The 16,999-nt window shown below is 41.5% G+C and overlaps 1 protein-coding gene across 2 annotated transcripts in view; it reads left to right on the forward strand.

Moving 5' to 3' along the window:
• Positions 1-16,487, forward strand: part of lrrc49 (leucine rich repeat containing 49) — a 43,077-nt gene extending 26,590 nt beyond the window's left edge. For both annotated transcript variants that reach the window (XM_074661748.1, XM_074661741.1), the window contains exons 14-18: positions 7,976-8,210; positions 9,374-9,559; positions 11,349-11,458; positions 14,579-14,732; positions 15,649-16,487. In XM_074661748.1, the coding sequence (XP_074517849.1) occupies positions 7,976-8,210; positions 9,374-9,559; positions 11,349-11,458; positions 14,579-14,732; positions 15,649-15,864 (901 nt within the window). In that variant the 3' untranslated portion in view covers positions 15,865-16,487. The remainder of the gene's footprint in view (positions 1-7,975; positions 8,211-9,373; positions 9,560-11,348; positions 11,459-14,578; positions 14,733-15,648) is intronic.
• Positions 16,488-16,999: the final 512 nt, after the last annotated feature.

Genomic DNA, 16,999 nt, shown 5'->3' on the forward strand with positions numbered 1-16,999 from the left:
GTTCTGGTTTTATTTGCCAAGGTGTTGAGATATCTGCCATAAAGTGCAAGAGGAATGAGTCCTAAAACCTGGAAATGAGTTAGCATTTTATCACTTTGGGTTTCCTCGTCTGGAAGTCAATGGGTTTTTTGAATGGGTTTTTAGTTAGATGCCTGAAATAAGGTCTGTAGTTAACACAAGCTTAAGAGATTTTAACGTTTTGTCCTACAACATAAAATACTTCAGTAAATACCCCACTTGTGAATTTTGAAGACTTAACTTGTCTTAAAAAATGCAGTTGCTAACAAGTAGCTAAATGAGACTACTAAACGTCATCACGCCGACTCGTCCGCCGTTACAGCCTCGTTGTTTATACTCACGCTCATGTGACCGTGGTGTAGTTCGTTTATAGCCTAACGTTAGCTTTTTACTTCTGCCGATGGCATTCACACTTCACAAATCATAAAAGTGGTGTTCATTTGTGAAGATTATCTTGCTGAACAAAACGTGTAGGTATCATAAACGAGTGTTTGCCACAGATCTTATTTTCTGCAATAATCCAAAACCCGATGGAAAAATCCCATTGGCTTTTTGTTGAAGGAACCAGGGTGGTGTTAACTTCCAGGTTGGCCTACAAATATAAATCATCCCTGGAGCACTTTATTGTGACACCTCTATTGGATTACTAGAATGGAATTTCACTTAATGTAATAGTACATGAAGTAACATTGAAAAAGGGGAGTGCAGACAGACAGACACTTAGAGACAGACACACAAATATACAGACCAATGAAGAAAGCTAACTTTGTCTCTCCTGAGAGAAGGTTGCTGAGTTGTGTTTACTAGCAACAATGCAAACATTGAGATTGTTGGTTGGCTGCTCCTGCCTACCTGACTCTCTCTCTCTCTCTCTTTCACTCCACTCTTTTTTTTTTACTTAAATATGGGTTGTATTGTATGGGTTGGCAGAATAGTCTAAATATAACATGTAGAGAGATCATACCAGTTACAGATTTGATCCCTACAACAGCTGGTGCATCAAACCCATCTTGAAATATTCTTAAGCAACGAAGTGACCCCTTTACCTGCTGCAGGGGTCTTGCCTGATCCTAAGCTCTGTGAGCTCTCTGATAAAAATCAGTACATTTATGTCAAAGACAGTTTTTTTCCACTGTTTATAAAATGATGCTGGAAGTGCTTTAAATCAGCAGTCTTTGCTAAGTTTAATGTGAGCGTAGGGCTCTGTCTGATGTACTCTCCTGCACAGAATGTGATCCAGGTCTGAATGAGTTATGAGGGGGAGGACTAGATGAAAGTGGGGGCTGTGTTAAGGACTATTATTACATGTCTCAAAGATGGCTTTCCCTTCCTGCACCAGGATATGAAAATGACCCCGAAGCGCAATCCCTCAATGGCAATGGCTTTCCTTTACAGGGTCTATTATAACTTCAGTCATGTGGCTTAACATGTTATGGTGACGAACAGGTCTCACGCGATTCGATCTACCACACTCTTTTGAGATGGGAGTTGTATCACTTTGGCTTGTATTGAATGACAAAATAACAAGGGCCTTTACAAACCCGGGCACAACCAGTAACTTGAAAGAGAAGCTGTGACTAAAGTACCTGGGAATATGTACAGTAGATGGGAATTTTAAAGGTTGTTTCGTTCACCAGTGTGTGGGTTTATTGAAGGGTTATAATGCCTACACAGTGTAGCCCAGATTACCTCAGATAGCCGTTGAAGTATATAGATGCTGACTCAAATTACATCATCCTCCCAGATGTAGAGCATGCAGGGGCAGATGATGGATGAGCTTGTCTCGGTTTTTTGAAGCCTGTGAATCAACACTCTTGCCTCAGTAGTACATGACATCACGAATCAGGTCGATGGGGGTGTGAATTCCCAGAAAACAGGAGGAGGTTTATTCTTTTGCACCCTGAAGAGACTGTGTATGGTTTGTTGCATGTCATCCATAATCCTGCTACTCCAGAATCTCAACAGATTCTTGGTTTTTCCATTTAGGTCAGGGGCTGAACCTGGCACATCCGCACATCTGGATCTGCTCAGTGACAGCTCGGGGAGCAGGGCAACCTCTTGGTGCATGTGTGTGCGTTTCTTCCTGAGAAACAAACTGGGGACTGCCCTCTATTTCTTTAACTCCAAGCCCACTGCTGAGAAATGTCATCTCAATTAGAGACTACTTGAAGGGATAATTTGCAGCATTTTTAAAAAACAAAACAAAAACAGTATATAAAATAATCCCTCTCAATCATCACTTTTGACCCGCTAGAAGTGTGTGGCAGTGGCAGTGTCTGTATCTACAGAGACCCTGCCCTCTGCCTGTATTTTGTTCATATTTTGCTGTGTTCGGGACGTTTCTGGGTGTCGGCAAAAAGCCTTTGGGTCCCACGAGGGGGAGTAACCCCCAGCCAATAACAGTGCACAGGGTGTGCATCCCGTTCAGGTTGTCAAATACCGTTGCATAGTCTGATATCTAGGCACACTGTCTTTCTCTCTCTCTCGGCTTATTGAACTTTGAATGCTGTGTTAACAACACCATCCGACAAAATGCTGCATATTATACCTTTAATCAATTAAAGTTGTGTTTTACTCCTAGTTTAGAAGTTTTGAAAAGTCTGGAAATTGGGGGGGGGGGGGGGGGGGGATGTGTAAATAATTTAAGTCTCCACAATTGCTATACGTGAAATGTTTGCATTGTTGGAATTCAAAAAAGATTGCTTTTAAAAAGGTCCAGTGTGTTGTCAATCACAATAGTAAACAGAATGTTTGTGTGTCCCAAAGGGTTGAAAACAGTTAAATATAAAGAAAACTACACCACACTGCCTCAGAATGTAGTTAATGTGATGACAAGTAGGGAGAAAGATGATGCTATGATGTCATCTCTGATTTGCATTAGCAGCCCCAGTTTGGTGACAAATTAGAATGAGGTTGAAGTGAATGTTGACAGCACATCCAACATGGTGGTGTCGATATGTTCCTACAATAAGTTATGGGACAACAGTTTGTGTCACTGCCAACGTGTGACAGGCCCAAGTTTATTCCTATGCGAACAATTGGATTAAGATTTTAAGATTTATTGGACCTCATTTCCCCTGAGAGATGGGATTAGGGGTGCATGGCAGTGAAAGAGTTATTACTCAGACATCCAATGGTGGTGTTGGTCGCTGTGTGGGCAGATGGAAAAAGGCCTTTGTACTATTCATACATTCATCTAATGAAGAGTTGTGCTGAGACCCTGAACAGGTGGTTTTGCAGGCACATACATGAACTATCTTCACAATGGTGAGAAAAAAGTTCCGCTGGCTCCTCAAATGAAACCTTAAATCTAAATCCACCACACACTGTGGAAACACACTTATTCTCAGTCCACAGGACTCGGCACCCAGTAAGCCTAACATCTGCACTGCAGTAACTGCCACTTGAACCATTTGTTTCCACTTTCCAACTGTGAAATGATGAAATGACTGCTCAGAGAGTAATGTCTCATACACATCACACTACCACTCAGTATTGAGGCAATTGGAGACATGTGTATGTTACAAGCCATGTCTTTGGGGGGGATTAAGTTGTTGAGAGATGACAGATGTCCTTTTAGAGAACTTGTGTAGGATTAAGTGAGATCGCCCTAATTGAATTAGATTCAGAGTCTAATAGGCCAGAGCAGAATCCGTGTAATTGCGACTCTTCATTCGCTCTTCCCCGCCTTTTCGCTTCTTCTTTCAGCGTTAGTTGCTGGGTTCATGTCACAAGGGGGATTCAAGGCCACCTGGCAGCCTTTCAGCCGTGATTATGGGCTGAACAATACATGACACAGCGCAGAGTGTGTTGATGGCACACTTCCAGGCGCACAGAAGTAACTCTCATTCTTTACGTGACTTATCTACATGTTCCGCTTCATGTCTTGCACCGCTCTCCAACTCCTCCTGATTTAATGCCTTTGGCAATCTTGCATCTCGGAGGCGTGGCGTATCCTGATGATTAAACTGCCTTTCAATGCCTGCCACCTCCCCGTCTATTTCTGGCCAAGTCACTTGGACATTGAGACTTTAACATTTCTTCACTACCAGGTTTTGATGCTTTAAGTATTCAATCAATGCTCTTGTCGTTTGAATGCACATTTCATTATCTGGAAGAGTGCACTCATCTTTTAACATGTATGTGCTTATACCTGCTTTTGTAGCTGCACTCAGAAGAATCCACTATTTTGAGGCCTTTTTCACATCTTTCAATGCCCATGTAGATGTTAGCAGTGTAACAAGGAACCAGAGTAATTGTGTGCTGTTCAAGGTGTCTTTGAGTCCTTCCGTTTCACAGATGTCTGATTTGTAATCATGGTCTTTGGGAGAAAAGCTTTCTGTGCAATCAGGGGATTTCTTTAGTTGGAGTTTGGCGGTTGGGAAAAAATTGACAGCAAGAATGACTTTTCCACACCATATCCAATCTCTTGATATATCCATGGCATTCCCCGCTGTATTCTCCCATGATCACCCCTTGACATTTGATTAGGAATGGCTTTCATATAGGGTGCATGGAGGATCAGCTTAGATGTCATGTAAGAGTAATGTGTCTGAATACAAACATGATGAATGAGTGGGATATTCCCTGTCAGTCACTGGTTTATTGGTTCAGGCTGTATTACATGATTAATCTGGTTGTTGTCTTGTGTTTACTGGCAAGTGTAATTTGTGTAATTGCTTTTTTTGTTGCTCTCCCAAAGGGTATTTAAAACTAACTGAACTAATTAAAACTGGCTGAACTCCAAGGCAGACTATGACCTCAAAGAAGACTTTGAGTTACGTCACACTGTATACTTCTATAGACACCTACGAGCAGACCACACACACACACAGAAAGTTTCCCAAGGGCCTAACAGCCATGGTCTGAACTGGTCCTGCACTTTGTCGTCTCCTGAGGCACCTGACCATTCACCTGTCTTTTACACAAGAACGAGTGAGTTAAAGTGACCCGAGGCCAAAGTATCACCTGCTAAGAACCTGATGTCAATGTTGAGTTCCTCCTCCAGCAGTTTACACATGTGATGTGGTTGTGGACTGGTGGAATATCCCACTATGATCACTGGTTAGTGTCTTCATTTTACTCAACTATCTTGTTTCTCAATTGTGAGGATTTGCTTCTTTTCTTTGTCTTATGTTATGGTAAATCAAATTTATTTGGGAAGCAATTTGGAGACTTCACCCTGACATTTTTTTTTAGACCAACAGTTAACAGATTAATCGAGAAAATAATCTACAGATTAATCGATAAGGATAATCATTATTTGCAGATTAATCAACAGCATGATGCATCAGCCAAATACTTTCAATATGATTGGGTTGACTTTTATAAACTGTATGCAATAGACCAAAAGCGTTAACTTCAAGGCATTATGTTTTAGGCTTTGTAAAAACAACAAATGTATTTGGATCTAGGCAAAAAAATAAATAAAATTATGAGCGAGAAAATTACGATGTCATACTGTGAACATCAATATGTGCAGAGGCTGTTATTTTTTACACTGAAAAATAGATCTCTCCTCTCTTCTCGTCTCCCTGTTGTTTTTCCTTTACCTGGGCCTCCTTATTTATTTGGCCGAGACCCCAATCTACTCTAGCATACCTCTCATTTTGAAGATGGCCCTTAATTATCCAGTTTAAAGGTCACCTATTATGCAAAATGCACTTTTCCATGTCTTTTAAACATCAATATCTGTCCCCAGTGTGTCTACAGGCCACCATAGTATCATAAAAGACCATCCTCTCTCTTTTTCTCCTCCTCCGTTTGTCCGGAAATGGGTGCAGAAAAAAAAATCGCTTTTTTTCCTTCTCTTCTGACGTCATTAGAGAAATGCAAGCCATGTAAGGGTTTCCTGGTCGAACCAGAGAGAACCTTCAGTAGCTGACCCCGCCCCACAGCGCGTCACTGTCTCTCCTCCTCAACCTAACTTGAGCAAAGTCTGCAAGAACCAGCAGAACAGGCTTCATGTACTCCCATCATCTAAATATAACATGTTCTTTCACAAAGGCTTTATGTAATTACACTGTTTAAACAGATGATATTTATATATTATATATATTTGATGTCATGCATGTAGCAGAGTACAGGTAGTAAATAGTGACTTGTAAGCAACACAACACATTTCTGTTTCACAGTCAAACTTTATTTGAGTAGACAGATGACAATATTAATTATTCACAGCATTTGTAATCATCCCACCTGCAGTTAACATGGTACAGGAGAAAGTCTTCAGCTCTGGTAAACTATGGTAAGCTAAGCTCCGGTGGTCTGTAGTCATGGTAACACAGAGACAGCTACTACTGTAAATAATATACCATTACTCTGATCTTCCATACATTTATCTTTTAGCAGAAATAATGAACTGACTACTGTTTCACATCTTCTATTTTCCACCCTGATGGTCGCTGTGTTTACACACCGTCTCATAGCGGTAGCATGTAGCTAACCCGTTAGCATGTAGCTACATGCTAACGGGTTAGCTCTGTATCTCCCATCTGCTTTCAGCTATCTGCTCTCCTCTGGGATGATTCTGTCGGTCATTTCTCACAGATGGATCTGTAAAGACAGACGTAAAACAGAGTGTATGTTTACGGTTTACAGAGTTGATGCATGAGGTAAACACTGAGTTAACTAACAGAGCTATAAATAGTATTATTTACCTGAGAGAAACCGTCAGGAAAACCTGGAATCTGGACCGCAGATGTTCATCATGTGTCGCCGATTTCTGATCAGATTCCTCCGGTAACGTGCGCTGGGTGAAGTTTCTGGTTTATAAACTTTAAAGTGGTTTATAAGCTCTATTCTAGCTGCCTCTCCCTCCACTCCTCTCCCTCCACTCCTCTCCCTCTCCAGAGCTTCTCCGGGAGGGAGGGGGAGGGTGACGCTGTTGTTGTTGAGGAAGTTTGATTGACAGAAAACGCTGACCAATCAGAGCAGAGTGGGAGGAGACAGGCTGTGAATCAGTGGTTTTCAGACAGAGGCTGAATTAGGCTCTGAGGCAGGCAGACTCAGGCTGCAGTATGAGAAGAATAAAGGGTTTTTTGAACATTGCAGCATGTAAACATGTTCTAGTGCAACATTAAAATACATCTATGAACCTGGAAATGAGCATAATATGTGACCTTTAAGTGTTTGCCTGATTCTCCAAATCTTTGGTCCTTTTTTGCTGCTCAGTTATGAGAGGAAACTGTTCCTTCTCTCCTGTACAGAGAGGAGTCACCTCTAGGGAATCGGTCTTACTGTGCCTGAAACAAAGGAGGCCTTTTAAAGAAGCATCAGTTACAGTACAGCTCCATTTTGTTTCCTTATGTGTGTACCTCTCTGTCTACAGTATGGCTACTGTTCTTTTTTTTTTCTTCTGTCATACACTTCTCAAACACACTTTCTAAAATTCGGTTTCAACAAGAATCTTGGATTGGAGTTATGTAATCAAAGGATTAGTCTTCTGGCTTTCTGTTGCAGCAAGATTGGGAGGGTGTGAAATATGAATAGTGGTGATTAGTTTGTTGGCGGGCTGAACTCAAAATGATCAGTGTTGAGTAGCGTGCAGCAAGTAGCCATCTGATGCCCTGCTCTGCTGAAAAGTCCCCTGAGTGTCAGCAGACCCAGAGGGCTGAGCACACGAGCTCGGGCAGGGAGATTATGTCTCCTTGAGACTTGCCCAGATTCTCCACTCTCACGACTCTCTTATCAGAGAAGGGCACTTCAACTGTCCTATAGGAGAATAGAAAGCAATTAGGCAAGACAAATAGGACATTTACTAGACCCCTGCATACTCTGTAGCAATGTTCCTTTTTCCTTTTTTTAGCACAATGCTTGCTTTTTCAAGCAAATGTGTGCACTTTTGGCCCAAAGATATCCTTCAAGTTTCACAAGGCAACAAATTCTGTGCATTCAGCATATCAAGTGTGGCTCACAAAGTGTGTTTTTTGTGTGTGCGTGTGTGTATATCTTGCAGGCTTGTGGATACAGGGAGCGGCAGCGTTCAGAGCTTGTCCCTCTCTGACAATCACCTGGCGGAGCTGGATGGAGACACCCTGCGTTTATTCGGACCCGGAGCCCTGGAGGCCCTGGAGAGGGGCTGGGGAGTTCAGACTGCTGGTGCTGTCGCTGTAATAACCTTCCGCTACATCAACTTTGACGCCATTGTACCAACACTGCCGCGAATAAGGGTCAAGTTCCCCAATCTATCGGTGAGGGCACTAACCACATACCACATACCGCAATGAGCCATGGGATAATGTTGACATAAAGAAGGAAAAAATCAGAATGTGCATTTTTCATTTTACCTTCAGATGTGGTTGTAGTAAATGCTGAGTGTTATCTAACACCAAACTGCCATGACATGACACAAAGAGTGAGGATTTTGAGGTGGAACCTGCCCTCCCACAGTCTTGTTTGTCATTAACTTTGGCCTTCATCCACTGAACCATTTCCTATATTAGGCAATGGATCTTGTAGGACTAGAGCACCACAGTAACCCAATATACACATTCATTTTCCCCAAGGTAATATAACATCATCTGTCCTTGGTAGAGAACTTAAGGTGCTGGATATCCAGTTGTCATTCTGAACCTCCTGCACAAAAACACCAATTTCTTCTTGGTACCCATTTTTGTGGCAGAACTACTTTCAACCTAATTCGTCATCATGACAACATTTTCAGATTGCTGTGGTAAAGAGATCACTGGTTCCACAACTCAAAGATATTCAGTTTACTCTCATAGAGGAGTAAAGATACCAGAAAATATTTACATTTAAGAAGCTAGAATCAGAGAATTTTGACTTTTTTTCTTAAAAAATTACAAACCCATTAATCAATCCTCAAAATAGTTGGCGATTAATTAAACAGTTCACAACTAATCAATTAATCATTGCAGCTCTAACTTCAACCCCACTTATTTGCCTCGCAGGCGTTCCTGCTCCTGGGCATGAAATGCGTTGATGCATGCAAAGAGGCAGGGCTAATCAGAAAACCTTTATTTATGATGGCAGGGAAACAAAGAGAAAGGGAACATCTAAAGTTTTACTGGTCAGGCTTTCATTGTCTAAGCTAAATCAATTTTGTCCGCACATTAGCTGACTATCACACAGTCAACAAATAATATTCTTTATATGAAATATTATGAATGAAAAACTTTGCTCATATAACATTCAGTATGATTAGGTGGACATTTTTATCCAAAGCACCTTACAGGTTCTTGAAAGCATTTATGTTTTAAATGTATTACTCCAAAGGGAATAAAACTCCTGTCAATCTTTGCCATGATCAACTAAATGAGTTAAAGGCAAGAACAAATATACAGTATCTATGTAGTTCTACCTCACTGAAAACAACTTGTTATGTTTTCTGCAGCACCTGATCTTCTTGGAAACCAACATCAGCCGTCTGCCCCAGCTGGCGGCTCTGGCTCAGGTGAGGCGTCTGGACCAGCTGACCATCCACCCAGAGGGCAACCCAGTGGCCAGTCTGGCTCTGTGGCGCTCCTTCGTCATCTATCGCCTCCACCACTTCAACCTGCAGAGGATCAATGGCCAAGAGGTGAGGTTTTTAATGCATTACTCCTGCTGTATTATTTTTATTATAAGGAATTAAATGTATTATTTATCATGTACAATGAAATAAAATGTGTTTAATATTAGAAGCAAAATATTGTAAATGAAAATGTCAAACTCTTCCCTTACTGTTACCAGTCTTAAATTATGGACCCATGTCTCCTGGAATGATCTACTGTACCTGAGGATTAGGCCTCTAAATTAGAACTCTTTTAAGACTTTATTAGATAAATGATCTTTAAATTATTTTATACTTTCCGTTTCTTACCTTGTTTTTCATTGTCAGCTGTCAATTTGAATGTCCCATCCCAACCAGCATCTGTTAAATGTTCTTGGATATACTGTAACACAATACAGAGTGTGCTGGGACTGTTACTTTTGACACTGGTATAACCCAGGGGTGGCCAACAAGCCCAGCATGAATAGCCAGAAAAAAATAGTACATCATTGCAAAGAGCCGCACAACACATGCGTGCACACACTTTATCAGCAACAGTGACTTATAGCCCTAATGAAGCTCTAGCGTAAGTTCAGTCAGGAAGACTATACTTTTGCATGCTTAGGCCTGTCGTTTATTTCTCATACATCCTGCCATTCACTCCTCTCACGCATGCTCACTCATAATTTTCTCGCTGGCATTGTTTGGGGCTGTCAGTCGCGATATAAGCTGTTCTCATCTGCTGGTCACATCCATCCGATAGCACAGTGACACACCTACATTGTTAGCTTATCATTTGCTGCTGCTCCTTTTTAAATAAGATTATCTCTCTGCCATTAGTACGTTAATGCTGCTGTTACATGCGCCCTTCCACCTCCCCATCTCCGCTCCGGTTTCATCAGCTTCATCAGCCTCTTCAGCCCACTGTACCATTATCTTTTCTTCATTTACTTGTCCCTCCTGATTGAAATGACATAACACAGGTCTGATACCGGACACTTCAGACTGTTATTTGCAGGAGAGAGGATAGCAACAACATCTCTGAGGCATGGCTTCACAAAGTCCCCTTCACCTGTGCAGCGTTTTAGCACAAGCAATGCTCCATGCCAGCTGATATAATGCCAATGTGACTGTCTCAGAGTGTTTTTTACATTTTCGAACGTTTCAGCGTGTTTATCTTGTGCTTGCGAGGTTCAGTGCCTTTGGGAAACTCCTGGCCCATGTTGGCATGGAGCAAGTGAAATGGGGCTTGAGGTTCGAAGACTTAAAATGCAACAGCGAAGTCGGGCGAGGTTCTCCCATTCTGTTCAGCTAAATAATGCAAATCCTCCCATTCAGATACAAATGTCCTTCATATTTGTGCTTAGCTTTACGCTTTCCTGACTCTATTCTGTCAGTAGCATAGCCTGGTAGATTTTCCAACGAACTTCTGCAAGAGTGCGAGTATGTTTATGTTTAGACTGCTAGTAGGCTATGTGCATGAGTCGTGAGAGATTCCTTGGTTTAATCACATGACGACAAACTTATTTTTTTATTTTTTTAATGTTTCCCAATGACATACTTCGGAACAGATTTAAATTAATTTGATTTATTATAAATACATTTTGAAATGTACAAAAAATCTCATGAATGTAAATATAGAACTGATGAATAGAATAGCCGCAAGTCGCACAGGAGCAGGCAAAGACCCGCAGATTCACCACCCCTGGTATAACCCATGACAAAGCTGTACCTCTTACTTTTGTGTTTTCACAGTTTAAAGATACTCATGAAGTAACCAATCAATCAAGTAACTTCTGCCGTGTGTATAAAATTCCCTTTTGTGTGTCGACCTTAGGTGACCATGAATGATGTGATCGCTGCAGAGCGCGTGTTTGGGACACTGGGTCATATAGCAGCCACCGAAACTCCACGTTGCCGGCTCCTCCTGCTGCTAGAGGAGTCCAGGTGAGAACTTGATCTCAGACAATTAACCACAACATAATATTACCTACAGTTTAATGACAGGTGTGTGCTGTGTCCTGTGTATGATGTGCGTTTGAATATGTCAAGAATGTGTCATTACATGTGTATAGAAGTGAGTTACAGCTTGCGAGTGTGTAGGCTACTGTGCCTGTGTGTGCATGCCTGTGCGTAGCCTTTTGCGAGTATACATTTGTGTGTGTGTGCATGTGCATGTTTGTGTGAGACAGAGCCTGGCACCGAGGAGCCAGGAGAATTAGACTATGTGTCTCAGGGTAAGGGTGGGTACTTGGCACTTTGACACATACATTCTTCTCTCTCCCCAGCCAAGAGCTCTCGAGGTCTGTCACTCTAAATGAAAAACACAGCAAAAATCTGCTGAATTTGTCACGCACAAGAACGCTTTTTAATGGTTCTTATTATCTGGTTGGTTATGGGAAAGCCTAAATTGTGAAAGGTCAAAAGCAAAGCTGCACACAGTATCACTGCTCCTCCAAAGATTGGAAAATTGCCAGGTCGGATCGTCTGTAGCTCTTTAAATAACCTCCATTTCGATGACATAATTAAGGAAATGAAATGCTCTGGTAGAGTTCTGCATTTGAGTTGCCTCGGCATCCTCAGTTGCCCTTTCAGAATGATGTTGAAATTGAACTAGTAAACTTTAGCACAGCTGGCTCTTGGCTACATCTCACCCTGATGCATACACTGTTGATAGATAATAATAATGACTGTGGATAGATAATACACAACAGCCCAAGGCCGGAGATTATTTCCACATCGGAACTGAAATCTTAATCACTGCATGCAGTCATTACCCCTCTAGTCAATGTATCCATTTATTACACTAAATGCTGTTAAATTTGTCCTCTTATCTACCGAAACCCTCCTGCTGTCGACTGTGTGTCATATAAAGTGTACTTTCTGGATAAAAAAAATACTGGAAAAGGGAAATGAGATAACCAGAAAACACAATGAATAGAGTTTATGTTTCATGTTCCCACAAAGCTTTTGTGTTGCTCTGTGGGTTTAACACGCAACTTTGTTGAGGTGTCATGGTTCCTGCATAGGAGAGTGTGTAGAGGTACAGTAGGCCCTAACATTCACAAGGTTTGAGTATCCATTCCCGATACTAATTGTATCACTAGGGGGTCTATAAGAGGAGATTGCATTATTCCGTTGTGGAAAAAAGTGCCAATCAGTCTGGACTGTCAGAGGTTCAAGAGACTGGAATATAATTCCAATTCAGATCAGACAACTAAACAACTTCGCGAGTGATTGACAGCCGGCTTTCATAGACGGCAGCTGGACAGCGGACCTCAGATCAGCTCTTACTGCTTGTTTTCCTCCGGTACGTCAAATCTTGCAGATGCCGTTAGGAGCAACGGAGGACATGAGGAACATGATTTTTTTCAGATTACCTGTTTCATGTACTACTGTCACGATATAGCGACGTTTTATAAAAATAACTTTTTTTAATCATATTTGCTCCAATCTTGCCTACTTCACATGTCTTCACTAAACTCTCTTTTTGCTGCTTCTACCTGTATGTCCTGCTTGTCTGCAGTGTCATTTTATATGTATAAATGTCACTACTGTTTCTATTGCTGTGTGTCTACTGTGTGTCCTTTTCCAACATTTAAACTGCATGTCCTGTTTTATGTTTTTGTTCTGATGCATTTTAGGATGCCTTCTGTAACACCTTGGCCAGGGACAACAGATGAAAAATAACCTTTTGGTTAATTCTGGCATTTCTCATACCATGATTATTTCTTCAGTACTTTCTTGTACTGTCACTTCTCATCTAAACTATGTTAAACTAAAACCCACTAGTATCCTTCTATAAGATGCCTTGGATGTTATTTTATATGCGACTGCAATTAAAGCCTTTGCTCATGTAAATGTGCATCACAGGCATTCTTGTCAAGAACCTACACTTCCTTATTTCTCATTACACCAAATTCTTTCAAATACCAATTTAGGAGACTAGCTTTGTCTTGCAGCATAAGAAACACTCAATGAACACATAATGGAATCCTAAGTAGGATATTATGTATCTAAAAAAATTCAGTTTGACTACTATTTTTTATAAGCATATATAGAATTATGATGCATGTAATCCTTAGCTAACAGACTTTGGTTACAGTTTGCCGTGGCTCCTGTAAAATGACAAATTGTTTGAAGGGAAAACAGTTATGGTACCACCAATCCAATCTGAACGGGGCTATTTGCAGCCGTCACTTCCCTGCTAATGTTTCTGAGCTAATGCTAACTTGCTAATGTCTCAGTTCCATGCAAAATGTTTGTTTCTAGGATGCTGTAGTTTGTGATTCATCTGCTTTCATTGGCTGTTTATTTACAATGATGCAATGTGCACAAGTTGTGGTAAAGTGAGAGAAAGGCCTAAAGAATTTTTTTTTTTATCATTATTAGTAAAAGTTTGTTAGGACAACACTTGAATGTATTGGTTGTCGGGGTTGTTTGATTTCAACCTCAGTTGACCCTTCACCTTTTCTCCTTGTTGTAGAACGAGGCAAGTTCACGGAAGGGAAAACTCTTTTAATGTGGAGCCGAATGCACTCGCTATAATGCTTAATGCTCTTGTTTTATTTTACCTCACACACATGCATTTCGACAAACACGCACGCACACACACACACGCACGCACGCACGCACGCACGCACGCACACACACACACACACTCTTTACAAACTTATCTTATCCTACATGGAATTTTTGCCTCCAGCTTCCTCTGAAAAGACTATTTCAGCATCCTGGCACTGGCCTGTGGAACATGTTGGTGCAGTAGTGTAACACATGAGATTTCATACTGATAGACAACAACATTTGATGTAAGTTACATCATTTTTAAAGTCCTCTGCAGCTTTTATAAGTATGAGTGGAATTAAATACACTGACATTTATTGAAATTTAATTAAATGTAAAAAAAAATTGTAACATTTAATTTTGTGTCAGTTTGATTTAGGTGAGAAAGTGATGGACACAAGAACACTTAATTACCTTGGTGTCACTCACTTTCTGCCACTGTTTCTCCCCAGGTGTCTCTTCACTCCGTGTCTAACTCATTCTTCTGTCTTCACCCTGAAGGAAGCGCCAGCTGCAGTTCCTGTTGGAGGGGCGTGGCCGGCGGGCAGGACTGAGTCCGGAGGAGCTGCGAGACAATGGGAAGCTCCTGGGAGAAGGCCTGAGCAGAGCGCTGTTCAACTATCCAAGCAGAGACTGCAGTGCAGAGAGCCCTGAGGTTAGCTCTGTTTTTTTTCACATATTTTTTTAACAATGGCCCAGTGTTTTTTGGAGACTGCAGACTGCAGTTACTAAAAGCTAGTATAAGTCCCACATCAATCTACCAACAGCCAACAGGGCCTTGTTGAGTTGTAGAGTGACATACCTTACCCCCACTATATGTCAGCCTATATGTCTCTTTAAAATCAGTTTAACCAATAAATAGGATTTGATGTTGCATTCATTTTTGCAGTAAATCTAGGGGTGCTTATGAGTTATCATGTGGGCATCTGCAATCACAGATGTTTTGCTGAATGCACTATTTCAACATCACATCTGTTATCACTTTCTATGCTATTGTGTTGTGGGTTTAAAGACAGTGCTGTGCTCCAAGTCCCAAACAAAACTAAGTCTTCATTTCCACTACAATAAATAAATAAATAGGATTATGGGATAACAGCCCACTCAGCAGTTGGGAAGGTTAATTCTATCAACAAACAATACCAAGAATTTAAAGCAGCACAAATGCAGTCGTGATACAATTTCAACCTACCTTCCAACAAGAGGGAGTGGAGTGGCACCTTTGCGGTTGTGTTTTATGCAGATCAGGCGCTGCAGTACAACAGCGGTTCTCGTTTTGGCACGACATTGCTCTTGCTTTTCTGCCTCCTGTTCAGATTGCCACTTTGATGTGATCTGTGTCCACCAAGGAGTGGATGCACATTTTTCCTCTGGCACAGATTTGAAACTACATGAAAGTACAACTTATTATTCAATCAATTGATAGAGGCATTATTTTAGCTTTTTTTAATCCAATCCCATAATAACACCAATACCAGCAATTTATGCTTCTAACAAATAGTGTCTGTGTAGCCATTTAATGTACTTATAACAACTGATTCAACATGAATGATATGCTCTTCTTTTCCTCACAGGAGGGCACTGTGGAGTCATCGGACCGTGCTACCATGATAGAGCAGTACCTCCAGGAGTTGGTTCAAAGGGCATCAGACACCAATCTAAAGGGCGAGGCTCTACACAAGCTCTGGCCCTCCATGTTTGCAGAGATGGTGAGGGAGTGTGTGTTGGAGATGAGGGACCGAGCAGCCTTCCGCCAAGCCAGCCTTGCGAAGTTCTCCGAGACCAAGTGAAGAGGACCAAAGGTTCACTCTTAGACCACAAACACACTACATGCACACATGTGGACGTAGCTTTCCCGGGGCGCCTGCAGGGCTTCATCTCAAACTCAATTTATAACACATCATCACTCAGTGACTTATCACTGACTATCAGCTATTAAAATCGTTGGAACCTGAAAGTTGTATTTCCCTTGTGTGTGGGAGGCTCTTTAAGATGGATGTAGACCGTTTTACAGAAATAATCATTACAAAGGCATCTTGATTGAATGTAGATTTCCACTGAAAACACACTGTTTGATTCTTCAATGCTTGGAGCTGTAACATACTTGAAGGAAGTTAAAGGGACCTATTGACTCACAGTGCATTGTGGTCCCTACGGAGCATCCCCTGCACTTTAAAAGCTTTCTGAATGACCCCTTTCCAACATTACTGTCATTAGCTGAAAATGTCTGGCGTCTCTTTTGTCGAGACTAGAATGATTTTTTCTGTGTCTTAAATAATGTTTCATGCATCGCTCTCTCACTTTCTCCTGCCTGACATAAAATGAAGGGCACAAACAAGGACAATGACTTTTCTTTGTTTACCACTGAGTTTTCTGTATTGTACTTAGTATTAAAAGATTCTGTATTAACACACATGGTTTGCATAATTGTTCTTCCTGGAAATCTACAGGAGTGAGGAAGTTGTGTCCGTTAGCCGCAGGTGAGTCTACCTCTAAAATATGTTAATGCTCAAGTTCATGTCTTCTGCTTCCTCTCTTCTCTTCACTTTGAAGGACAGCATTATCAACACCTCATAGACCATCGGTCTCCCATGAGGCAGAGATTGTGTGTGCTTTGTGTGCTAGCATGTCCAGAAACCATGAAGGGTCCTCCGGGTAGTGTGAACTCACACTGGAATGTCCCCGAAGGCGTCGATGCTTCCCCAGTTTATAACCCACCTGTTCCTGCTCCCCTCACTCAAACCGTCCCACAAAGAATTTTTTGAACCCTTATTTAATCAGGTATGTCGGCGGAGAACACAGCACCGACCTGGGGTGTCAAACAACATCACATACACCCCAAAGAGTTGACTGGCACCGCTGTCCAATGTCATCCACTCCACTTGACATCAATGCCTTGCTCACGGGTATATGACTTGAAGAAGA

This window comes from Sebastes fasciatus, chromosome 2 (assembly GCF_043250625.1).
Source record: "Sebastes fasciatus isolate fSebFas1 chromosome 2, fSebFas1.pri, whole genome shotgun sequence".
Lineage (NCBI taxonomy): Eukaryota > Metazoa > Chordata > Actinopteri > Perciformes > Sebastidae > Sebastes > Sebastes fasciatus.